The sequence below is a fragment of the Marmota flaviventris genome, chromosome 5 (genome assembly GCF_047511675.1).
Source record: "Marmota flaviventris isolate mMarFla1 chromosome 5, mMarFla1.hap1, whole genome shotgun sequence".
In the NCBI taxonomy this organism is placed as follows: Eukaryota; Metazoa; Chordata; class Mammalia; order Rodentia; family Sciuridae; genus Marmota; species Marmota flaviventris.
In genome coordinates this window covers 147015208-147041923 of record NC_092502.1, presented here as the reverse complement: position 1 = coordinate 147041923, position 26716 = coordinate 147015208, and the positions used below count along the sequence as shown (strand labels likewise).

Genomic DNA, 26716 nt, shown 5'->3' with positions numbered 1-26716 from the left:
TAATCAGTGAATTAATCAACTGACGTGATTCACTGGGTGGTAACTGTGGGAAGGTGGGATATAGCTAGAGGAGGTGGGTCCCTGTGGACTTTTGTCCCTGTTGAGCAGAGCTAGCTCTGATTCCTGATTGCCATGTCCTGAGCAGCCTTCCTCCATCATGTTCTTTCAGTATGATGTGCTGCCTCACCTTAGGCATAAAGCAATAGAGTCTGCTGTCCATGGACTGAGCCTTCTAAAACCAGGAACCCCAAATAAATTTGCATCCTCTTTGTTGTTCTTGTCAGATCTTTTGGTCACAGCAGCAAAAAGCTGACTAAAATATATGTCTTTCCAGGTAACTTGAGTTCTCAGGGCATGATCCACTCATATTTGGCTCAGAGTCATTTTCTTATCTCCTCAGAATTGTTATTTTCTTTCACACTACCCAAAGTGATCTACAGACTTAATGTAATTTCCAGCAAAATACCAATGACATTGTTCACAGAACTAGAAAAGAGAATGCTAAAATTCATGAAGCAAAAAAGACCCTGAATATTCTTGAGGGGGAAAAAAAAAGCTCTGGAGGCTTCTGAGCTGATTTGAAGATATACTACAAAACCATAATAACCATAACAACATAGCATAACAACAGCAATGTATACCAATAGGACAGAATAGAGAACCTAGAAATATACATGCATATACAGCAAAGGTGCCGAAAGCACATATTGGAGAGAGAATAACTTCATCAACAGTTGGTGCTAGGAATACTGTATATTCCATCCACATGCAGAATATTAAAACTTAACCCCTATCTCTTACACTCTACAAAACTCAGCTTAACATGAATGGAAGACCTGAAACTCTGAAATGATTAGAGGGAAATGGGGGAAATACTGATTTTTACAGCTAATGGTTTTCTGGATAGGACTCCAAAAGCACAGGAAACAAATGCCTAAACCGAGAAATGGGGTTACCTCTGCAAAGGAAACAATCCAGAGTGAAGAATAAGAGAATATATTTAACAGGAATTCATCAGACGGAAGGTTGATATCCAGAACATAAAAAGAACTTAATCACAAAAAAGCAAACAATTTTTTAAAATGGGGAAATGATTTGAATAGACCCTCTCAAAAGAAGAAATACGAATGGCCCATAAATACACGAAAAAATGCTCACTACCATTAGTCATCAAGGAAAATGTTTTCTAGGGTGTTCTAAGGTGCCTATGTGGTCTTGGAGGGCAGTGCACGACCCCTTTATTTTCGGGCTTGTGGAGGGTTCTCCTGCAAACCTCTGCACAGTGCCTGGGCAGGGGAAGAGTAGTATCAGAGGGAGGCACGGATGGGGAGCCCAAGACAGCTGGGCCATAGCAAGCAGATGCGGGCGGGGCGAACGAAGCAGGAGACCCAGGACTGGGGGGCCCGGCGGCCCGCGGGCGCGCAGACGAGGAGCTGGGTCCCCAGGGCTGGTGGGGGAGGAGCAGGAAGGCGGAGCCAGGGAGGAGGACCCGCCTTTCGGAGCAGGCGCCGCACGGCCCCGCCCACCGTCTCCAGGACGCGGGCGCCGTGAGTCTGCAGCCACGGGTCCGCGTCCCCGCCCTAGCAGCCGTGGAGGAACCCCGCCCTGGTGCAGGTAACCACCCGCACGTCCCTCCCGCAGGCCCCCGGCCTCCACCCCGCGCTGCCCGCCCGGGGCATTCTAGGTCCCGACGTACCTGCGCGTCCGAGGCCTCCCTAGCCCTTGCGGTCTCCGCCTCCGACCAGGCCCTGGCCCCTAGCGATGCGGCCGCCCTCCTGCTGTTTGCCAGCCTCCTCAGCCAGGTCCCCCGCCACCCCGGCCCTGGTCCCTTCGCGCTGCGGCCGCCCGGTCCTTAGACAGCGAGGTCCCCCTGCGTGCCTGCGGGAGGCCCGGGCCCGCACCCCTGCACCTCTTGGTTGCAGCCGAGCCTTTTCGTAGGCCCCGAGGGACGCCCCCGAGGGTTCCTTGGGTTGACTGCTGCCGCAGCGTCACCAGCAGACCGATTGGTGACCCTGGTTAGTGGTAAATTGAACACTGAGGTATGGATGCGATTTCCTGGGGTGTCTGCGGTGGAAAGCAGAACTTGAATTAGTCCTTTGAAATTGCATTCACCGATTTGTTTTCAAGAAAGGTGGCCCCTGTAGACCTTTGTATTGTATTACTCCTCCTAATATATTTTGTGTGATCGATTTTTCTTTAATTTTATTTTTGTTCGGTGATATTTGTTTTTAAACATTAGTGTTTTGAGAGGCAGTGCAGTATGTAGCAGAAACAGCTGCTATATAACAAGAGGTGATTTTTAGAGTTCTTCAAGATGGAAGGCCATCCGTCAAGTCCTCATGGCTCCATCCTCAAAATCTAAAGTGATTAACTGTCTTTATCTTTATCCTTTATGTTTTAATTGAAGATCTTAAGTTTATACGTCTGGAGTATCTTAAAGCAAATCCCTCAGGTAGATTCTTAAGTATATACTGTATCTGTGATACCTAGAAGATGTAAGGACTCCTTTTTAAAAAATATATACATATATGCCATAATAGAATTGTCACACAGAACCAAAATTAACATTAATTCCTTGACACCATCCAGTAGACTAGTAGACTCAGTCTGTTAGAATAGCCACTGATATATTCTAATGTCTTACTGAATCATGTTCAATTTTCCCCAATTGTCTTTTTAAATTATTTTAAAATAATTTCACATTTACAGAAAAGAATAATTTAAAGTACTCTACTTCCCCCCCCCCAGATTAGCCAGTTTATATTTGTTCATGCTTTATTCTGTTTATACATGTGCATACACATGCTATCTAGAAGCTATTTTGACTTTCAAAATACTTTTTTTTTTCTAAACTATTTGAGAATGGGTTGGGTATGTCATGCATTCATGTATTCGTCTCTATAATAATCAATATAATGTGTATTTCCTTAGAGCAATGATGCTTTTTTATAATCAAGTACAATTGTCAAATTTGGAAAATTCAGCATTGGCACATCACTTTTATCTATGTTGTAGTTTATATTCTAATTTTGCCAGTTGTCAGAATAATGCTTTTTGGAGGTGGGTACCAGGGATTGAATCAGGGGCACTGGACCACTGATCCACATTTCCATTCCTATTTTATTTATATATATATATTTATTATTGGTTGGTCAGAACATTACATAGCTCTTGAACAGCATGGTACTGGTACCATAACCTATTTTATATTTTTATTTAGGAACAAGGGCTCACTGAGTTGCCTAGCTGCCTCCCTTTTGCTGAGGTTGGCTTTGAACTCTCAATCCTCCTGCCTTGCTTGGCCTCCTGAACTGCTGGGATTATAGGCATGTGCCATTGCGCATGCCTGTCTCAGAATGATGTTCTTTTTTTTAAATATTTTTAGCTGTATATGGACACAATATCTTTATTTTATTTATTTATTTTACGTGGTGCTGAGAATCGAACCCAGTGCCTCGAACATTCTAGGCAAGCACTCTACCACTGAACCACAACTTCAGCCACCCAGAATAATGTTCTTTATAGCGTATTTTCTTTTCTGTTACAGGATACAGTACAGAGTATTATTCCATTTACTTACCTTGTATAGTTAATCATGTTTAATTTAATTTTTTTTGTAGTTGTAGATGGATAGAATGCCTTTATTTTATTTGTTTATTTTTATATGGTGCTGAGGATCAAACCCAGTGCCTCACGCATGCTAGGCAAGTGCTCTGCCACTGAGCTACAGTCCCAGTCCCAACATGTTTAATTTGAGACAACTCCTGAACCTTTGTTTCTCATGACACTGACATTTTTAAGAAATTATAACCCATTATTTGGTGTCATTTTTCTGAATTTTTTTTTAATGAATAGACTTAGATTAGCATTTTGAGGTTGGAATACTATATAAGCAAATATGTCCTTTTTCAGACGATAACATCTAGAAGAGCATCATGTCTACCCCTTATATGGTTAAGATGTTATCCCTTTTCTCCATTGTACTGCTAGTTTTTCTTTTCAAATTAATAAGTAATTTGTAGGGAGATACTTGCAGACTATGTAAATATCCCGTTCCTTATCAGATTACTGACTTCTACTCTGCTTGATTTAGCATCTGTGTTGATAAATGTGGCCTGAGAATCAGTTTTCCTATAATGTTTGCAAAATGGTAACTTTCCACATCTGCCACTTTTATCAGTATAATCATTAGTAAACTATAACATGTTGAGCACTTATTGCTCACTATCCCAGATGTGTTCCTTCAAACACATTCCTTTTTTCTTTCTTTTCTTTTTTTTTTTTTAATGGGGTAGAGGTTGAACCTAAGGTCTTAAATGTTTAGTGTGTATTTTTTTAAAAAAATACACAAGGATATTCTCCTGCCTAACTGCAGGAAAACCACTCCCATGAGAAAACTAATGCATCACAACCATTGAATTCCTAGTTTCTCTTCATTTTCGAGTTTTCCCAGTTGTCCATTATATTACTCTTTATAATATGATGAAGTCTACAGTTACTCATTGCATTTAGTCATCTGGTCTTTTTGGGACTGTTTCCTCAGCTTTTCATGACTTTCATGACCTTGATACCTTTGAAGCTTATAGATCAGTTATTTTGTAGCATCCCTTAGTTTGGGCTTATCTGATGTTTCCTTTTGATTGGATTCAGGTTATACATTTTTACAACATATGTCCAGAGGTCTTCTCATTTCACCTATAAGTTGGCACATGATTTCCATTTGTCCCATTTCTAATAGCATTCATTTTGATCATTGGATTAAATGGAGTCTGCCTTGCTCCTATGCATATATCTTGTTTTCCATCAAATGTCATATTTATTCATTTTTGTGGATTCAGTTTCCTATTTTAATACATTAGTATAATATTTTGTTTGTTTTTAGAGATGGGGTCTTGCTTTGTTGCTCAGACTGGTGTCAGACTCCTGGGCTCAAGTGATCATGCTGCCTAAGCCTCTCAAATAGGTGAGACTATAGGCAAGTGATACTGCACCAGCTTAAAATTCATTTTGATGCTCAGTTATTCTCAGTTGGGTCAGTGAAACTCCCTTTCACAATGATTTCTGTGTCCTCTTTCTACTTGGGCTCTAGCTTACTGTGCAGGGCTGTCCAACTGTGTAATCATCCTTCCAAGATTCTCCTAATGGCCATTCTCCCAAGATTATGCTCTCCCACTCTGCCTGTACTCTCATGCCTCATGCATATTAGGGCCTTCACCTGAGTATCCTCTTCACTCTGCTTGGCTCTAATGGACTATTCTTGGCCTCTGCCATAGCCATCCCACCCCACTCAGTGTGGGGCTTGTCAGGCATCTCTCACTTCATGCCATCTCAGGACTTTGTTTTCCTTTGAGCTAGTTGGGGCTTTCCCACAGCTTGGTGGGCTCTGGGCATTAGATGGCTTATGTAGTGATTGGTGCTTCATGGGTAATTATTCCTAGGAGCAAGGTAGAAGGTGTATTATCTTTTATGATTTAGCCTTAGAAAATGCATAGCATCACTTCCATTGTACTCTCTTAGTCATATAATCACAAAATCTGGCCCTACATCAGAGGAGGAGGCAAAGACCACAGCACTCAGTGGGAAAAGTATCAAAGTCACTGTATAAGCATTTGAGATGCAAGATTTTGGGCTCGGCTCGGTGGCGCACACCTACAATTCCAGTTGCTCAGGAAGCTGAGGCAGGAGGAGGATTGTGAGTTCAGAGCCAGCCTCAGCAATGATGAGACGTAAGCAACTCAGTGAGACCCTGTCTCTAAGTAAAACACAAAATAGGGCTGGGGATGTGGCTCAGTGGTTGAATACTCCTGAGTTCAATCACGGGTACCCCCCCAAAATAGATTTTATTGTAGCCATCTTTGCCAACTGCAGTCTGCCACAGTGAGCAAAGGAAATGACATAGATAGAAACTTTGTCATCAGAATGCTTCCCAGTTCATATTTATCTTTATTGTATGAAAAATAACTTATTAAGAGGCCAAATACATTTTGCCTGGCTATTTAAGATATAAGATATTAAATGATTCCTCAGTCTGTTACCTTAAAGTGTTAACTTACAGGGCTGGGATTATGGCTCAGTGGTAGAACACTTGCCTAGCATGTGTGAGGCTACTGTGTTTCATTCTCAGCACCGCATATAAGTAAATAGAATAAAGGTCCATTGACAACTAAGAAATATATATTTTTTTTTTTAAAAAAAGAGTTAACTTACTTGAGCTATTGAAAAAGTAATTATCAAAACTTTATGAAAATTCTAAATTTAGATGCTTAATAAACTATTTTTTTTTAAAGAGAGAGGAACAGAGAGAGAGAGAGAGAATTTTTAATATTTATTTTTTAGTTTTCGGCAGACACAACATCTTTGTTTCTATGTGGTGCTGAGGATCGAACCCGGGCCGCACGCATGCCAGGCGAGCGTGCTACCGCTTGAGCCACATCCCCAGCCCTTAATAAACTATTATTACTATTATTTTCAGCATCTTATGAATGGTTTTTACTTAATTAGCCATTGATATCTCAACAAGCATGGAGATAAGATTAGAAGTTTTGACATCAACAAGTATCAAACAGAAAAAACCCTGGCCTAGAATTTCCTGGTTGGGACAGGTGAGTTTTTCCTTGTTCATACAATACCAGTTTTATATATGTTAAGTGTGTGTGTTTTTTCTGTAAGATATAGGATGTCCTAGAAGCTCAAAGAAATCAAGCAGCAATTTTAGAGAATTTCTTGCCCCCTGAACAGGTTTTGCTTGTGTTTTGTTTTTGTTACAAGCAAGTTAGCTTCAGAAAGTTAGGTGGTCTGTCTAGAAGAAAATTTTTACTTTCAGAAAAATCTTTTCTTTGTTATGTTTAAGTAGGGTAAGATGGTATATATCAAAAGGAAATGTTTAGTCTCCTGAAACTCCTTTAGTTGAATATTGGAGTGTTTCTTACTACTGTGATTTTCATGACTCTGGCTCATCAGAGCTAAGACAGAAGAGATGAGCCACATGTGTCAATAATCCAGGAACACCATTCATAAAATCTAACGTAGGTTCTTTACCTTAGGGAAAGTGGTGTGTGTGTGTGTGTGTGTTTTATATATAATAAATAGTGATTAATGAAGTAAATAAAATGTCAAGTTTCCTGGGAGAAATTTTATCACTAATTATCAGGCATTTTCAATCTTTATGACACATCAGAATCATCTGGACAGGTTATTAAAACAGATTGTGGTGTGAACCAGAGATATGAAAACTTGTGCTCTATATGTGTAATGTGAATTGTAATGCATTCTGTTATCATATATAACAAATTAAAATTAAAAAAAAAAAAAAAACACCACCAAGTTTCCAACTCTACATCTTTTGGAGGGTTGTGTAGTTTGCATTTCTGACAGATTCTCAGGAGCTGCTTGCTGCTGCTGTCTCACAAATGCCTTGAAAACCCCTGCTCCAGGATGTACAAAACCAAGGTTCATTCAAAACAGCCTACTTTTGCTGGGCATGGTGGTGCACACCTGTGATCCCAGTGACTTGGGAGACGGATGCAGGAGGATCACAAGTTCAAGACCAACTTCTGCAAGTTAACAAGACTCAGTGTCAAAAAATAAAAAGGTCTGGGGATGTAGCTCAATGGTAAAGTGTCCCTGGGATCAGTCTTCTGTATCAAAAAGTAAAATAAGTAAATAAATAAACAGCTCACTTATTCTAATCAACAGATGATCTGTGTCAAGGGTTTATGAATTTTTTGAAACCATACCCATGTTAATCTAGTAAATCATATAAAAACTTACCAATATTACTTTTAAAACTGATAAGAGATTAAACAGTGGGAAACAGTTTTGGCTAGCAGAATTGGAAGATACTCCTATAATGTTAAATTTCAAAGAAATTTCAGTGTGGCTGTTAGGCCACCTTACTTATTTTTTTGTAGTGTTGGGGATGTTCCAGGAACCCAGGGCCTCATGCATGCTAGGGAAGAGCTCTACCATTGAGCCACACCCCCAGCCCATAAGAGTTTTAAAATGGAATAAAAAATCTTTAAATTACTATAGAATAGCAACCTTAGTGTTTATTTTATGATTTGTGATGCAAACTACAATCTTTCCTAAGTGTTATTTTGTTTTCCCCCTGGCATAATTTATTTAGACATTAGACAAGAAGTTGAATTAATTTTTGGAATCACCTAGTCCTTCACATGTTTTTTCTCTTAGGAAAATGAAGCTGTTTTTCTTTTGGATGGTAAATTCATAAATGAGATTAATTTGCTGTCAGGAAGAACAAAGAAGATTCCTAGTCTGCAGACTTTGTTGAAGAATGTTTTTGTCCTGACAACATCCAGTAATGGTTAAGTAATACAGATATTTTTAAAAGGCTAGACTTACTGTGTTTTTTAAAAACTTAGAGCAATATTAAGAGAAACATTAGGTTAAGAATTGCATTTCTTTTGAATGCAGATGCCTGGTTGGCTGGGGTACTCACCACTGGGGAGCTTTTCCTTTGGAACAAAGATCAAGATTGTTTGAAAACTCTACAAGTAACTGAACAGCCTAAGGAAATGATAAAAGCCTCTGTAGGTGGGGACTTTTTATTTGTTAAATTGGTTTAACTGGGAGAAATAAAAGGAAAAGAGGATGAAACATTTTTCTATTATTTTGAAAATGTATCTCTGTGTGCATTTGCGCATATATATGTTTTTAAATTTTTTGGTAGTGTTTTTCTGTGATACCTATGTTTATCTATAATACCTAGATAAAACTTGAAGAAAAGTCTACATGCCTAACATTCTGCAATAAGTGGGTTCCTAATGCCATATAATAAGTCTGGGAGAATTTAGACTTAGAGGTTTAATTGGGTGATTTGTTTTGTTTTATTTGTTAATTAGGAAGCTCTTCAAGACTACACTTGTATGTTTCTGGAAATGGAAAAAGAGTTCTGCTTATAGCACCTTCTGGATGTGTATTTCTTTGGGAATATTTGGAATTAAAGAATATTGTATCTTCAAAAAGCCTCATATTGGTGGGTCAGTGGTCCCAGATCATACCTGAAGAAGCAGTTCTTTTGCCTTCTACTGATGATAAAGAAGCTGTAGTGAATGCTGTTTTTGTAGAAAATGAGGTAAAATCCAAAGCAGACGATGTGGCAGGAGTTGAGATCTTAGGCTCTAGGAACAGACCCTGTCTGAGAAGCTATTTAGTGGAGGGTGTGATGATATAGTTGTCCGTCTCTAATCAATTATCATAGATGTTGTGAAGTTATTTTATGGATAAGATATACTTCTTGAATCACATTTAAACAAGTGTTTATTAGAAATGAGAACTTTTCCCCCCTAATTTGAAATACAACTTGTTTTGTAATTTGTCAAGCTAGAATTGGTGGTATTAAATAAACCTTTTAATACTCAGGAAACAACAGATTTATTAACTAAAAATAAAACATTTAATATAGCTGTGTGGTACTCTGCATGTGTGGCTTAACATCTCATCTAATCTGTTATTAGGAAATTGCATTTTGAAGTTTTATTGCCACTGCTAACTGGGGTGATGCTGTAATATAAATAATTTAAAAGTAGTAAAAAAGAGAAAAATAGCCATTTAAGAATTGACTACTTATAGAACATGTATAAGACCCTGAGTTCAATCCCCAGCACTGCCCCCCACCCCCAAAAAGAAAAACTTTCGACTTATAGTCATAATAAATGGCAGTGTTTAATTTTTAAAATTGGAAAAAAAAATGATACATACTATTTGTGCATTTTATGGGGGTAAATTATGGTAATTTGATACATGTATATATTACGCAATAAATAAACTTAATAAGTATTTATGTGTTCAAAAATAAATATTTTTTGTTTTTTTGGGAGGGCTGGGGGTGTGGCTCAGTGACAGAGCACTTGCCCTGCACATGTGAGGCATTGGTTTTGATCCTCAGCACCATATAAAAATAAACAAACAAAATAAAGATATTGTGTCCATCTATAACTAAAAAATTAAATTAAAAGAAATTTTTTTAAATTTGTTGATGGACCTTTAGTTTATTTATGTGTTTATATGTGAGGATAAGAATTGAACCCAATGCCTCACATATACTAGGCAAGTGCTCTACCCCTGAGCTATAACCACTGCCCCCAAAATAAATATTTTTTTATGTGTTGTGAGTTTCATACTCTCATTTTGAAGTTTATCATAGGTTATTTTAATCAGTAATTATCCTCATGTACTACAGAAAAACCAGAACTATTTCCTCTTCTCTAGAGTTTTTTGTTACCCTTTATTGAAGTTCTTGAGAAGATAAACTGCAGCCTGAGGGACTGGACTGGACTGTTGCTTGGTAGTAGAGCACATGCTTAGCATGTGTAAGACCCTGGATTCAATCCCCAACGCCAAATCTCTCCTCCACCCCTAGTCCCCACCTGATTTCCCATTTGGGATCTGCCTCTGACTCCAAAACAAACAAACAAACAAAATTACTTAGTTTTTAATTTAATGTTAAGAATAAAAATATATTGCCAGGTGTGGTAGTACATACCTGTAATCCCAAGGACTTGGGAGGCTGAGGCAGGAGGATTATAAATTTAAGGCCAGCCTCAGTGACTAGTGAGGATCAAAACAATTTAGCAAGATCCTGTCTCAATAAAACTAAAAAAGTGCTATGATGTACCTCAGTGATAAAGTGCCCCTGGGTTCAATCCCTGGTATAAAAAAATAATATAACCAGGGTCCCAATAGTTTTCATTTGTTTATTTATGATGAGAAATATGTTTTTTGTACATGATTTATTTTCATATTAATTTTATACTAAAATATATTAAATTTATCTACAGTTATTTGGTGACTGCTGCCTGTGTTCATTTACATTTTATTCTGGGGAATGCCTGAAGTTAACGTTTCTAGCAATTCGGTGGCATGAGAATGTATTTACCCCTTTAAGGTGAGGTAAATGTTTGCTTCTTTCTTATTTTCTGTCCCTTTTAAAATATTATTATTATTATTATTTTTTAGAATTTTAATATTTATTTTTTTAGTTATTGGTGGACACAACATCTTTGGTTATATGTGGTGCTGAGGATCGAACCCGTGCCGCATGCATGCCAGGCGAGCGCGCTACCGCTTGAGCCACATCCCCAGCCCAGCCACATCCCCAGCCCTTAAAATATTATTATCTTTTGGTTGTATGCAATTAAGATTTGTAAATGTTAGTGTGAATTTCAGTTTCTGAGGCTTCACAAATCCTTTTTCCCACCTTTCATTTCTAAATGTTTTAAAGTTTTTCTTATTTTTTGTTCTGTTTATCTTTTTGAAAGTGAGAACATGTAAAAGACAAGGCATGCTGTGGTTGTCCTTGTCTTAAAGCTACAAGAACAAATATATTATGGAAAGTCACATATACTGTTGTGCATTTTAAATGCTCAAGTGCTTTTTTTTTTGGGGGGGGGGACTAGGGATTGAAGCCAGGTGTGCTTAATCATTGAACTACATCCCAGTCTTTTTTATTTTGAGACGGGGGCTCACTGAGTTGCTGAAACTGGCATTGAACTCATGATCTTCCTGCCTCATCCTCCAGAGCTACTAAGATTACAGTCATATGCCACCACACCTGGCTCAAGTGCTTTTTTAAAAAATATTTTTATTAGTTGTTTATGAAATTTTTAATTTTATTTATTTATTTGTATGTGGTGCTGTAATCGAACCCAGTGACTCACACATGTTAGGCAAATGCTCTACCATGGAGTCACAATCCCAGCCCCCATCAAGTGCTTTTTAATTAAAATAGTTTTATTCTAAAAAGTTCAATAAAATGTAAAAATACATTAGAAGCTCATAAGGTCTAGGATTTAATAAAATGTTAAAAATTTTTATGCCAATAGTACTTTATTAAAATTTTATTAAGATACTTTACATGAAATGAAAAACCTTTTTTTCAATCAATAATTTTTTTTAATAGCAAATGGGGGTATTTTTAAATTTTTATTTATTTTTTATATGATGCTGAGGATGGAACCCAGGGCCTCACATGTACGAGGCAAGTGCTCAGTCACTGAGTCACAATTCCAGCCCCAATCAATAAATCTTAAGTGTACAACTATATAGACTTTGACAAATATATACATCTATGTAATTATTGTTCAGATGAAATGTACAACATTAACAGTATCCAAAAAATTTCCTTTTTAACTTCTTTAATCCTTGTGAAAACATTTGCTTCTAATGTAAAAATGTGATTATCTAAACATTTAATTGAAGTAGATGTATTTAGGATTGACTGTGAAACCTGGCTCTATTAACAAACTCTGATATTGAACATGTTTAATTGACTGATAGCTAATCTTTTGTGCCCTGGATAAAATAACTTATCTTTCTCCTTCTCCTCTGCCCTCCTCTTTCTCCCTCCTCCTCCCTCCTCTTCCTTTTTCTGTCCCTTTCTTCTCCATCTCTAAGAGGCCTAATTGCGCACTTTTAGGGATTTAAGTGGACTCTATACTTTTTTTTAATTCATAGTTGGACACAATACCTTTATTTTATTTATTTATTTTTATGTGGTGCTGCAGATCGAACCCAGCACCTCGCATGTGCTAGGCAAGTGCTCTGCTACTGAGCCACAACCCAACCCAACCCTATAATTTTTTGTAATGAACTATGTATATCAGTTTTACAGTTACTACACAAGTTGGGTATGTGGCACAAGTCTTTAGTCCAAGCTACTCGGGATTCTGGTTTAGGGGGATCTCTTGAACTTAGGGATTTAAGCCCATCTTGGGCAGTATAGTGATAATCCGTCTCAAAAACAAACAACCCCTCTAAAGTGTTGCTATGCTTCCTGTGTTCAATTATTTATTACTTTCTTAGGTCATTGCCCTACCATGTTCATTGGGCACAACAGGATTGTCTTCTGAGTAGTCTGATTCCCACATGTGAATCCATAAAGTCAAGAGGAGCACTAATTTCTGCATTTTCAAGAGATGGCCTCACCCTAGCAGTAACTCTTAATCAGACAGACCCAAAGGTCAGTAAATCTAATCTGTGTTGGAAGATACTCTATGAAAGAATTTACTCCAGCTTTGAGACTTATTTTCCTTCATGACAGTTTTTTTTTTTTTCCTATTACTTAATGTTCTTTAAATTGGTGTTATCCCTCCCTCTGCTCCCCCAGAATTGAGTACAGTGCCACACACGTGCTAAGGAAGCACACTTCCACTGAGTTACACCCCAAGTCCTAAATTGATGTTTTCTAATGCAGCTTTCCATGTGAATTGGTACGGTTATTTAAGTTAGCTGCCATAATTTTCAGAAGTTTTTCTTTAGAAGTGAAAAGAGGGTTAGGGAAAAGGAAGAAAGAAGAGTAGAACAGTAAGGAATTGTAGGGGGTCAGTACTGACTTATCAATTGGAAAGACTTCCTAGATGGTTTATAATAATGAAAGATCTTTGTCTCCAGAGTTGTAAATAATGATTACAGTAAAATAATTATAATGTTTTTGTGGTATTGTTTTCCTTCTAGGCAACTCAGGTATTATTTATAAACACAGTGAATTTTGTTACTCTCTGTGGTAGCCTTAAAGGATGTAGTAATAAGAATCCTGTGGTTCCAGCTACACTTGTCAGGTACAGATTCTGATTATTTTTCTCAGTAGTACTTTCATTTTTTTTTCCAACAGCTTAAGAAGTTGAACACTAATAATTCCATAGGTATCATTTAGATAGGGGCTACAACTTCTTTAAGCATTTGTGCTTGATAAATTCTTAAAGTTGCTTTATATAAGGAAAGCCTTAATAATTTTTCAGAAGGATCTGGTGGGAGTAGGAGATTCATGAATGTATCTTTTCTTTTTCATTGTTTTCTATGTCGTCCTAGAAGGAATGGGATCATACATAGGTAGAGAAGTATTGGGTGTAATTGGAGGGGCTGAAATGAAGAAGCCTGGGCTGAGTAGATCATTATTCTCTGAGGCATGCTAATGTATTTATTACCTCCTGAACGGTTGCATCCTGTGTTGCCGCAACATTGTTGGCTACTTTGGATGTCACATGAGCTACCAATAGGACATATGCAGGATTATAGAGTATGAAGATTTTCTCCTAGAGCTCCTGACTTTCTTTTCTTAACACTTTTCTGTGCTATTTCTGAATTTTCTGGTCACCCTATCCTCCTTCTTTATTTTCTTTCCTTCTCCAACAGTTCCTTCCCAGAAATATCACTAATCTCAGGTCAGTGGTCGGTTTGAGTTAGTTGTCCATCATTTTCATGAGGTAGAGCTGCTTTTTGTTCTTGTGAAACATTTACATTATCAGGTAGTTAAAAGAGTGGTGATGGTGACACCTTTGGGAGGAGACAGGTTCTGCTGTTGAGCATTCTAGCAAGCTGCAGGACAGGCATAGCCTTGAAATCTGTCCATAGATCTTGGTTGTAGACTCCATTAGAAAATTCATTATAATTAAAATGTGACTAAACATCTCACTCCAGGGAGTATTTCCATTTTTAAATTGCTTATGAATCTTAATAAATTTCTAGTTAGGATAGTGTTGCAGTAGATGTCTATGAGCAAGCTCTTTTTTCTAGGAAGTAAAATTCATGAAGTAGCTGTGACAGTTGCTTTCTATCAATTTCTTAACCCTCGTGTTTTGAAATATCTCACTCCTATATGATACAGCCCATTATAAACTGTTGAATACATTGTAGAAAGTCCTATCTAAACATGATGTGCCATGCTCTTTCTAGGTCCTATTGGGTAGGTGATGTCAGCTGGACGCATGATAGTCTTTTCCTGGCTTGTGTGTTAAAACGTGGTTCCCTGCTGTTATTGACCTGCCAAGGTGAATTGCTAACATTAATTACATTTGGTTGCTCTATTGAATTTGGGCCAGCAGAATTTATTCCTCTTCATCCACTAATAACATATAGGTGAGACATTTGAGTTGTTTTATTTTCAGAAGTTTTTCTCTTTTGGTATTACTTTTACTGTGTATTTTCAAAAATAATTTCATCTTCAATTTGTCTTTTTCTTTCTTTGAGTTTGTCATCTCAATATCTGTTTCTTATTTATAGTTTTCTTCTATTTCTTTTTGTGGCTTAATCGTGGTGAAAATTTGACATTGTGACTATGTGAGTATTTATTTAAATATGCAATAGCACTAAAGTCTGTTTTTTATATAAAAGATAATAAAAGTCTGATATGACTTTTATTGTTGTGAAAGAATAGCACATAGATAAGTTAATAACTCAAAATTAACTATACATGGATTGCACTTCTACCCAAAGGGTAGAAATTGTTGGTAATGGATAAAAGACTTTAGAATTTAGCCATGTTTTTAAATTTTAATTGTGAGATGAGGTAGCAATTTGGCTTTGGAGCCAGATAGATCAAGATTCAGATGTTGGTTTTCTACTTCATTGTATTGTTCAGTTGTTCTTTAAATCTCATTTTTTTCCCTTGTGAAATGAAGATGAGGAAGTGCAGTAAGATGATATAGTTACATAATTATAAATCAATAAGTGAGGTTCTCATTTAAAGTATATAGGTATTCATTATTTTGAAATTAGAAAAGTGTATAAAATGATACACTCCTATAATTCTATTCCTTGAGGAACAATTAACATTTTAGTATGTTGTCATCCAAATTTAAAAAAAAATATATGTAGCATTTATAATAATAACAATGTTAATTTCTTTTTAAACACAAGATAAACTATATGATATATGCTCTTTACTACTTTGCTGTTTGATAGCATCTCTTACATATTTTTCCATTTTAGATATTATTTCTAATGGTTCTGTAGATTTCTGTGGTGTGTGCATACTACAGTTAACCAGTACCCTATTGTTGGCCATTTGGCTAATAAAAAAGCTGGTTAAGAAATCTGATTAATTTTCTAACAAGACAAAAAGTACCATAAATTTATCTCCGTTTATATATATATATATATAGTAGAAATAAATTGTATTTTGTTAAAAACAAAACAGTAAATGGCACAATTCCAGGGAAAAAATTAAAAACTTTTAATAGTGTTTAATCACTATGTTATATTTTCTTCACAGATGTGTATACATTTAATACTTTAATGTGTTTTTCATCTACTTACTTTCTTATCATTATGTAACTTTTGTTATTTTGCTTTTTCTTTGGAATAATATAGTTGTTTTAAAAGATCTTCTCTTACTGATTCTTGAATTCTAATGTTTGTTTGCTAGACCACAGCACTTTACATTTCAAGATTCAAATAATTCTGTAGATTCATCAGCTTCTGATAGTGACCCTATGAGACAGAGGTTTTCTATAAAAGCACATTCACGGTTACCCTACTTCATTATTTCTGATGGATACATGATCACAACTCTTCGATTTCTTGATAACCTGTCTCCTTCAGTGCTCATGAGATCACTTCTACTTGATTCAACCCAGAGGCTTGAGAAAACATACCAAAATGTGATGTTGTCTAAGGTATAGTGCTTTTTGGTATCATTGGTAATGTTGCCTTCTTTTCGAAGTCGAAACTATACTAACAGTAATGTTCTTTGTGTACAGTCAACCAGAGAATTTTTAATTGCTTATAATAGAATAAATATAAATTTTGTTCTTGGAAATCTTTTCTCTTTTCATCTATAGCCAAAAGGCAAAGGACTGAACTTGCAATCACTGGATTCCCTAAGGTCTAGCCTGTTAAAACAGCAAGGAAATGAAAGTTCAGCTGATTCTACTGTCCCCAAGTTTTTGCAAACAGAAGAAACAATAAAGTTAAATGAAAAAAAAGATTTTCAGGTACTTTGAACAATTACATCCTGACCATATTCCAGGAAACACATTTTGTTTTTCATTTGTTACAGGGAAGAGAAATTTGAGAATATCACAGTGATTCTACTTATGAAGGTTTAAATGGTATTAAGTGTAATCTTTTCCTTTATGTTTAGGACTTTGAAGCAGAAGAAACTAATGAAGGCAAATACTTTCCAAACACCTTATTTCCTTTATGCAGCCAAAAAAGTGATCCTCTGTTTATCAGTGCCAAGGAGGGAAGATTGGAATTTGCATCTATGTTTGATACAATACATGCAAAGGATGATATTAAGGAGACAGACAAAACCATTACAGAACTGCATTCTATTCAGAAAAATCTTCTTGCAGCATGGACTGTAGGAATTTCAAAAAATGTGATAGAAAAAAGTTTAATGTTAAATTATACAGTAGTTTGTATCACTCATTTTTTCTACATTCTTCAGTTTGTAAAGTGTCCTTTCCCAAAACTTAGTATTTTTTTAAGCAAGATCCCAAAACATAATTCATGGGTACTTTGTATCTTCCAACTTTTTCATCAGTGTTTATCCACCCAGTATTGGGATATGAGATATAGGCAAGACGTGAGACATTTGATAAAACTGACCTCAAATACTATAAAGCTTTTGCTGACTCAGCAACAAAAGGGTCACTTACTCTCAGAGAACCTTTTTGCCTGCTTTTATTTACTCAGAATGGTAGCTGACAATTTAAATGGCATATATCAACTTCAACCTGAAGTTATTTCAGCATCAGCTGATGGAAGTAGAACAGCAGATCAAGACTCATTGGTGGTATCTATTTTTCAAATGTTTCAAGACAGTAGTTCTCAGGAAAACTGGTCTTGGAAGTCGTCTTTCAAGATTCATCCTCAAGTAACAAATCTTGTTCAACAGCCGAGTCACAGGTATAATTATCTACTTTATTATTAAAATACCATTAGATTTTCCAAACTGTAAAATTTATTATTTTAAAGTATACTGCTCAGTGGTTTTTCATATAAGATTGTGAAACTATTAGTATTAATTCCAAAATATTTTTAGGGCTTAGGATATAGCTCAGTTGGTAGAGTGCTTGCCTCACATGCACAAGGCCCTGGGTTCAATCCCAGCACCACACACACACACAAAATTTATTATGTACATAAAAACATCTTGTTATACCTGATAAATATAAATATATATAATTTTATTTGCCTATCAAAAAATATTTTAGGATTTATGCCAAATGTCATATAGCACACTCCTTTTTTTTTTTGGACTTAGTTAAGTTCTATTAAAAAAGTGACCAAAGACACATAAAACTTTGTGAAGATTTTTTTTCATATGTATTATGCATTTTTAGTCATAATGTATTTAAGTCAGATCAACATATGTTATTATAGCAGAGAAGAATACAGGTAGAAAAATAAGATATGAGGGAGCTAAACTCATTACTAGTTTGAAACTTGGTTTTGATGATTACCTAATTTTATGTGCAGATTGATTGCCCTCTGGAGAATATTGTACAAAAAAACTTTATGGTATCAAGCACAGTTAAGTCGAAGAATTCCTGAAGGTGACAGACAGTTAATTGAAAATATAGCAAATGAAGCATCTACTGTCAAATCCTTGTTATGTCATATACAGGCTAATTTACAGACTGCTGGAGATCACTTGAACCAGGCCTTAGAACTTACATCAATCCATGGTCAGTGTCTTTTAAAGAATATCTAGCTCTGTAAATAAGTGAAATAATTAACTGGGCTTTGGTTTTTTAATTGGCTGCAATTTATTTGTTGTTCAAAATATTTTCTGGCTGAGATGTATTTATTGAATTTTTGAACAATAAATTTTTATAAATTAATGTAATTAACTATGACTAATTATTGGTTAAAAACTTCTTAGGTGAAGAATGTTTTCTGTTAGGATCATATGAAAAGTCTATTCAACTGTGGAAGAAAGCTCTAGAAGAAACCCAAGAGACAGGTAGGGGGGTATTAAAAAATGATACATGCCATAATATTGGTGAGAATATGTATTAATTTGCTGCAGAGCTCTGAAATAATTCCATCATTCAAAGTGCTCACAGTATCCTAATGCCCAGGTAGAACATCTGTTTTGTCGACTTGACTATCAGAAATATTTATTTAAAATTATTTTTAGTCTTGAAATTTGTGCCACTAGGAATCTTTTCAGTGACCTCCGGGAAGTCTCTTGTCCTGTTTTTGGTTGTTGCTAGAGCTGAAACCTGTGGTTGATTGTTAATGGAGACCGATGAGATTTAGATCCTGAATAAAATAATGTTTATTTTTTGTTGTTGTGTAGAGGTAGTACACATATCCAGATGGGAAACTGTAGACCAAATATTTTACCACCTTCTTGGAGAAACCTGGAACTGAGCCTCCTTGTCCTTAACTGATATAAGAATGTCCTGTTGGTTAAATATATTTTTAGGTTAAATATGATTTACATGGAGTTTTTGATAAACATATAGCAACTCTAGAAACTGGTAACATCTTTTATGATATGGGGCTCAGGGTGTGGCTGAGATAGCAGAAGTTCTCAGCTGGTAAGCCTGGAGCTAGCCCTGATTGCAACTAGTACATGGTCAGATTGGGCCGATTATTACCTTTTTTGGGGGGGGGAACTGGGGATTGAACCCTGGGCACTTAACCATTGAGCCACACCCCCTGCCATTATTATTATTATTTTTTGAAACAGGATCTTATTAAGTTGCTTAGGACCTTGCTAAATTGCTTAGGTTGGCCATGAACTTGCAATCCTCCTGCCTCAGCTTCCCCTAGTTGCTGGGATTATAGGTGTATACCACCAATACCAGCTGGGCCAATTATTACATTTATTTTCTGGCTCTTGTGGCTTTGTATGCCTCATTTATTCATCCATCACTTAATTAGTATGTATTTGTGCCTGCTGTCTGCCTAGTACTATACAAGGGACTAGGGATAACTGAAATAAAAACCAAATTTGCTCTCAAATTGCCCACATTTAACTTCTCTCTTTATGTTGTGTGGTAGATCCCAGGAGCACAGAAGACCATTTCACACCATCTGGGTTTGGGGCATAAACAGTCTGGAGAAAAACTGGGGGGATTGATATTTAAAATTGAATATAAATTGGCCAGTTAAGGCAGTGGAGATGGTTTAACAGAGGAAATAGCAGTCTAAAAAAAAAAAAAAAAAGACCTTAGGAACCAAGACAGTTTGACAAACCACAAGTAGTTTAGTAGGACTAGATTATATGACACATAGGTGATGTTGGTGATAACACGGTGAGAGGTAGATGGAGAACTGATGGTGGAGAAAGGTCTTTCATGGAGTCGGAATGGTTAAGGCTTTTTTGTGTGTTGTGTGTGTAGGAAAGGGACCTGTTCAAATGAATGGATAAGTTCTACTAAAACAAGATTTTTCAACTTTACAATGAGCTTAAAGTAATATACCTTCAGTAGAAACCTTACTTCAGATTTTGCATTTTGATATTTTCTGGGCTGGCAGTACATGATATATAAGATACACTCTTCCTTATGCTGGGCAGTGGCAGTGAGTCACAGCTCTCAGTCAGCTATGTGATCACAGGGGTAAACAACTGATGCTCTGTGGTGTACTGTGTTGCTAAGCTGTGGTGTTCCATGGGTTGGATGTATAAGTGCATTATTTTATTTATTTATTTATTTGTGGTACTCAGGGTTGAACCCAGGTCCTTATGCATGCTGGATAAATGCCCTACCACTGAGCCACACCAACCCTTGTAAGTGCATTTTTGACTCAGAATATTTCTGAGGATAGTTTTATGGGAAGTTAAATGTGGGCAATTTGAAGGAAAATCATGATGTGACCTTATGGTAAATCAAAGGATATGTGTATAAGCCATTTAGAAAAGCCACTTTGATAGCTTGTGAAGGGTCAGTTGTAGGACTGTGGTGTAACATTGTAGGTTTTACCTAGAAGCAGGGAAATTAGTGAGATGAACCAAAACAATGTCAAAGGTAATGAAATGGAAGTCACAGTTGACAAATATTTAATAAGTTTGATCAGCTGGACTTGTGATTCAGTACATTTGAAAAAATTTCATTTGGTTCTCAGAACTAGGAATTATCCGATTGAATGAAGGAGGGTAGCATTCAGAGAGATGGGCAGTTCTGGATGAAAAAAAGTTTTCATTATGAGTTCTTTCGTTTTAAATTTTTTATTTGTTTTAATTGGTTATATACATGACAGTACAATGACCTTGACATATCATACATTATGAGTTCTATTGTGAATATTTTATTTATAACTTTTAACCACTAGGAATGGCTACTAGTAATACAGAAAGTGGCAGAGGCTTCATAAGAAAATTCTTTTTCTTTTCTTTTCTTTCTTTTTTTTTTTTTGAAACAGTTTCATTATGTTAGCCTTGAACTTCCAGGCTCAAGTGATACTTCTGCCTCAGTCTCCTCAGTAATTGGGACTAAAGTGGGTGTCACCATGCCTGGCTACTTTCTTATGAAAGTAAGCCAGAATTTGGCAGATGGGGCTAATTTGCTGTTCCCAGGGTATCATTAAGAACCCAGGCTCGCTGGGCTCTATGGCATACATCTGTAATTCAGCAGCTCAGGAGGCTGAGGCAGGAGGATCACAAGTTCAAAAAAAAGCCTCAGCAACTTAGCGAGACCCTGTCTCTAAATAAAATATAAAAAGGTTGGGGATATGGCTCAGTGGTTAAGTACCCCAGGTTCAATCTTTGGTAAAGAAGAAAAGAACACAGGTTCCTTTTCGGGCATTTTGGCATACACCTGTAATCCAAGTGGCTCAGGAGGTTGAGGCAGGAGGATCACAAGTTTGAGGCTAGCCTCAGCAATTTAGCAAGGCCCTAATCAACTTAGTGAGACCCTATCTCAAAAATAAAAAATAAAAAGGCTTAGGGATGTAACTCAGTGGTAAAGCACCACTGGGTCTAATTCCCAGTAACCCTTCCTCCCCAAAACAAACAAACAAAAAGAACCCAGACTCCTTTGGTTTTTCTGTTCTATTATCCTTGGTGCATTATTTCCAATTTTAAGACCATTACATGGAATAAATGGCTGTTGGAGTTCTAGCCATCACATCCATGTTCTAGGTTATTCTTATTGTTTCTTCTCCTTTACGAAGTCTCTTTGACTATCTCTTGGCTATATGAATGGCTCTTTGTGGGTATTGTGACATGTTTCCTTCTATTCCATACTCTGGGTACCTGATGTAGAAGTCATTTGTGGACCTGAGTTCTGAGATGATGAGAATTTGCATCTCTCTTTGGAAAAAATCTTAGTCATTCTAGGGCTTAATGAAAGAAAGTAAAACTGAAAAAAGACAAAGTATTGCTTACCTGTTATTAAAAAAATCTTTTATTAAAGTTTAAAACTGAAGTATTGAAGTATGAAACTGAAAAGTTATTTTTCTGAAACTATGCACACATGTTATCCCAGCTACTCAGAAGTCTGAGGTAGGAGTTATCACAAATTTGAAGCCAGCCTCAGCAATTTAGCAATGCCCTGTTTCAAAAAATAAAAAGGACAGGAAATGTAGCTCAGTGGTAGAGCTCCCCTGGATTTAATCCCCAGTACCACAAAAACAAACAACAAAACCCAGAAAGACCAAAAACCAGATACTGAAGGTATATACATTACAAGTGTGCAGCTTGATGAATTTTCACAAGTTGTATCCTTCTGTTTGCCTAGCACTAGATAAAGAGCATTCTCTTGTTAATTTGCTTTTAAGGTAAGCTTAATTCTTTCCTGTTTCAGGAGGAAGAAGGACCTGTTTTTTTCAGATACGCTATTATCTCTCTCTATTATACTGCTACCTTTATAGCTATAATTTAAATGATGCTCAAGGATTATGTGATCAGCTAGTAAGAGAAATACTGAGATGGTCGCAACTACTTGTTAAAGAAAATGAAGATTGTTCAGGTATGCTTTTAAAAACTCAATATATTTAATCTTGTTAATTCATATTTAGGGGATTCTATAAGACATTGCTTATACATAAATGTCAGCTCTCCTGCCTCAACATTGAATAAGTTATGTTACATTTTGGACTGTCAGTTTCTCAGTAACAAGGATCATACTGAGTTTTTTTGTTTTGTTCATTTTTAATTGTAAGATCCCCACATTATAGCAATAATTGCCTGCTGAACTGATATAAATATTCTCTCAGACCCCATTTATTAGATACAATATCAGGTATCCAGTATTTTTCCTTAATATGTTTCTATTTTCTTTAAATGTTGCTGAAAGTGGTTTAGAATGTCATGTAATCACTTTCTGAGGCATTCTGAGTATCCTTTAATTTGTGTAAGAGACTGTAGAGTATCTGGATTGTGTGTTTTCAAAGCCATTATTTAAATTAAACAGAAAGCAGAGGGGAAAATATATATGAATGAACACTTAATATATTTATAATGATTAAAGGGTAATCAGCTGTTAGCTATATACCACACACGCATGAATGTGCCTGAAAGGCCCAAAGTAGCAGAACTTTCTAAATAGATCAGGTCTTCCTAAGTAGAGTTCATATTATTTTTAATATGGAAACCTTATATTTTTATGTATATACTTATTATTATTGTTGTTATTATTATTTGCAGTGCTGTAGATCAAACATATGACCTTACACATGATAGGCAAGTGCTCCATTATTGAGCTATACCAACAGCCCCATATCTTTTTAATTTTAGTGTTTAGGGTTGGGGTTGTGGCTCAGTGGTAGAGTGCTCGCCTAGCATGTGTGAGGCTCTGGGTTTGATCCTCAGCACCACATAAAGATAAATAAATAAAGGTATTATGTCCATCTATAACTAAAAAATATTTTAAAAAATTTGTGTTTATTATGACATTCATTTTAGACAATTTTGAAAATATGAAAAAATATAAAGAAAATTACAGTGTATTACCTTTTTGTTTAGGGCCTTTCAGTGTGTGTGTGTGTGTGTGTGTGTGTATTTTCCCATTATTGTACATTTTAAGCTTTTGCCACACATTTACTGTTTTAAAGAATGCTTTAGTGTACGTAAATCTTTGTGAATACCGTAATTTCTTTAGGAATCGGGTAGTCACAATTGAAGATTTTCTGTTTCTGTTGTCAAGTTGCCTTCTAGAAAGGTTGACTGGCTGTGTATGAATGAGACTTTTGTGTATGATTTTTTTTTTTTCTGATATTGGGAATAGAACCCAGTAGTACTTTATCTCTGAGCTACATCTCCAGTCATTTTTAATTATTTTTTAATGAATATTTTATTTTATTTATTTATATGTGGTGCTGAGGATCTAACCCAGGCCTCACACATGCCAGGCAAGTGCTCTACCACTGAGCCAAAACTCCAGCCCTCCTTTTTAATTTTTTAAAAAAAATTCTGATACAGGGTCTCACAGAGTTGCTTAGGGCCTCACTAAGTTGCTGAGGCTGGCCTTGAACTTGTGATCCTCCTTCCTCACTTTTTTTTTTTTAAAATATGTTTTTTAGTTGTAGATGGACACACAGTATCTTTGTTTATTTATTTGTTTTTTATGTGGTGCTGAGGCTGGAACCCAGAGCCTCACACATGCTAGGCAAGCACTCTACCACTGAGCTACAGCCCCAGCCCCTCCTTCCTCATCCTTTGAGTTGCTGGGATTATAGGCATGTACCATTGCACCCAGCTTTTTAAATGATTGGATGAAATTCATTTTCTTCATCAGTTGTCTTTACATGATTTAGCTTCAGTAGTTCATTTGTTTTATTATTATTATTATTTTCTTTGGTACCAGGGATTAACTCAGGACATTCAACCACTGAGCCACATTCCCAGCCTTTTTTTGTATATTACTGAGTTGCTTAGTGCCTCGCCATTGCTGATGCTGGCTTTCAATTTATGATCCTCCTGTCTCAGCCTCCTGAGCCGCTGGGATTACATGTGTGCACCATCCAGCCCAGCTGTTTCATTTTTTAATGATGCTTCTTTAAAATATAGTAAGCAGGGCTGGGGTTGTGGTTCAGTGGTAGAGTGCTCACCTAGCATGTGTGAGGCCCTGGGTTCGATCCTCAGCACCACATAAAAATAAATAAGTAAAATAAAGGTATTGTGTCTAACTACAACTAAAAAATAAATTAAAAAAAAACAAATAAAATAAAATATAGTAAGCATATACTTCCTGGGTTGGGGGTCTTTACGACTGCTCCCAGATTTGATGATTCATTGGAGGACTCACAGCACTTAGTAGACAGTCATGCTCATAGCTATGATTTATACAGTGAAAGGATTCAGAGCCAAATCAGAAAGGGAAATGACATCTAGAGTGAGACCTGGAGAAAACCTGACATTTGCTTCCAAGATTCCTTCTGGTGGAGTGACACAAGATGTGTCTGATTCCTTCAGTGAGAAGTGTGACAACACATGTGAGATGTTATCTACAAGGGCTCATTAGAGATTCTGCTCAGGGTTTCAACAAGGGCTGGTCACATAGCTCCTGTCTTATGTGGCACACACCAGTATTCAGTACTCTCAGAGGGAAAACAGGTATTCAACAAAACCACCTTGTTTTTACAGTGTATGCCCAGTGAGCTACTCTTAGCATACTGAAAATCCTTCCAAAATCTAAGCTTCCAGGTGCCACCCAAGGGTGTTTCAGGCTGTGAGGCCTGTTACATTAACTCTTTTTCACACCTGCCTTATTAAATCATTGTGTATTATTTAATTTCTATTGCCTAAGGCTGCCATTATTAACATAATTCTGCTAGATTCAGAATTACCTTTTCTTTCTCTTTTGGTGCCAGGTATTGAAACTCCCTGTGCTTTATCGAGTATGTATTGTACCACTAAGTTACCTCCAACTAGGCTCCAGAAGTTTGATGTAACTCCCCTCTATCACCACCATCTCCCCTCCATTCTTTTTCCTCTACTTTCTTTTTGCTACAAAAAGAATCTTATCCTAGTAAGCCTTTATACTTGTATATAGGCATTATGTATGACTAATGGGAGTGTATCTCCCAGACCCAATGTTATAGAAAAAAAGCAGTGAGCCCCTAACTTGGTGCTTTTTAATCTTCATAGCGAACCCTACTCATGTCATTAAAAAACAAAAACCAAACAAACAAAAGACACAAAAGGAAAGAGAGGAAAAAGGAAAAGTAGATAATGAGGTGCTAAATTTATAAGTCCATCTTAGCTAGATTATTTTATAGAAATTTCTCCATTTTAAAAATAAAATGATGAGGGCTGGGGATGTGGCTCAAGCGGTAGCGCGCTCGCCTGGCATGCATGCGGCCCAGGTTCGATCCTCAGCACCACATAGAAACAAAGATGTTGTGTCCGCAAAAATAAATAAATATTAATATTCTCTCTCTCGTGCTCTCTCTCTCTCTCTTAAAAAAAAATAAATAAAAATAAAATGATGAAAGTTGTGTATAGTTTGTAAGTATATTTGCTTATCATCATGAATAATTATTTTGTTCTTATTCAAAAGTGTGGACACCTATTATAATTTACCTTGTATAGGCCATGGGTGCTCATTTCAGAAAAATTTTAATTATACTTTTTTTCTTTTAAAATAAACTTAAATATTACTACTTTTTGGCATTTTCTGTATTCCTTAGACCCTAACCAGTCTGGCTGTGAGTCTGTGGTGTCTGGACGCGTCTATCCTGAGGCTGCACTAAGAGTCATCCAGGCCATGGCTCGTTTCATGGCTGCCTACTTCACCAATCAGCTGCTTTGTATTTTTCCTCCTCACAGTGTGAATGTTCTTCCTCCACTTCATATTAAAACAGGTACTATGGTAAAATGTAATTTTCTCACTTTTCATTTTACATATAATTCTTAAACTACATTATACAAAGATAAATAAATAAATAGTTAAATAAATAAATGAATAAATAGATAAATAAATTCATTATTTTATGGAAATGGCACTATTCTAGCATAGCACCTGGCACATAGGAGGTGCCCAAGTACTACCTGTGAATAAATTATACTTGAGAAAAG

The 26716-nt window shown here is 36.4% G+C and overlaps 1 protein-coding gene across 8 annotated transcripts in view; it reads left to right on the top strand.

Annotated features, from left to right (window-relative positions):
* The first annotated feature begins 1538 nt into the window (after positions 1–1538).
* The window catches only part of Cplane1 (ciliogenesis and planar polarity effector complex subunit 1), a 153452-nt gene continuing 128274 nt past the window's right edge, over positions 1539–26716 (top strand). For 7 of the 8 annotated variants that reach the window (XM_071612673.1, XM_071612674.1, XM_071612675.1 and 4 more), the window contains exons 1-16: positions 1551–1614; positions 6473–6602; positions 8191–8323; positions 8434–8553; positions 8862–9094; positions 10800–10906; positions 12823–12979; positions 13474–13577; positions 14692–14874; positions 16163–16412; positions 16578–16730; positions 16880–17649; positions 18223–18431; positions 18629–18709; positions 22503–22667; positions 26329–26502. In XM_071612673.1, the coding sequence (XP_071468774.1) occupies positions 6522–6602; positions 8191–8323; positions 8434–8553; positions 8862–9094; positions 10800–10906; positions 12823–12979; positions 13474–13577; positions 14692–14874; positions 16163–16412; positions 16578–16730; positions 16880–17649; positions 18223–18431; positions 18629–18709; positions 22503–22667; positions 26329–26502 (2920 nt within the window). In that variant the 5' untranslated portion in view covers positions 1551–1614; positions 6473–6521. Of the gene's footprint in view, positions 1615–6472; positions 6603–8190; positions 8324–8433; positions 8554–8861; positions 9095–10799; positions 10907–12822; positions 12980–13473; positions 13578–14691; positions 14875–16162; positions 16413–16577; positions 16731–16879; positions 17650–18222; positions 18432–18628; positions 18710–22502; positions 22668–26328; positions 26503–26716 lie in introns of all 8 variants that reach the window. The other variant, XM_071612672.1, reaches the window with a different exon arrangement.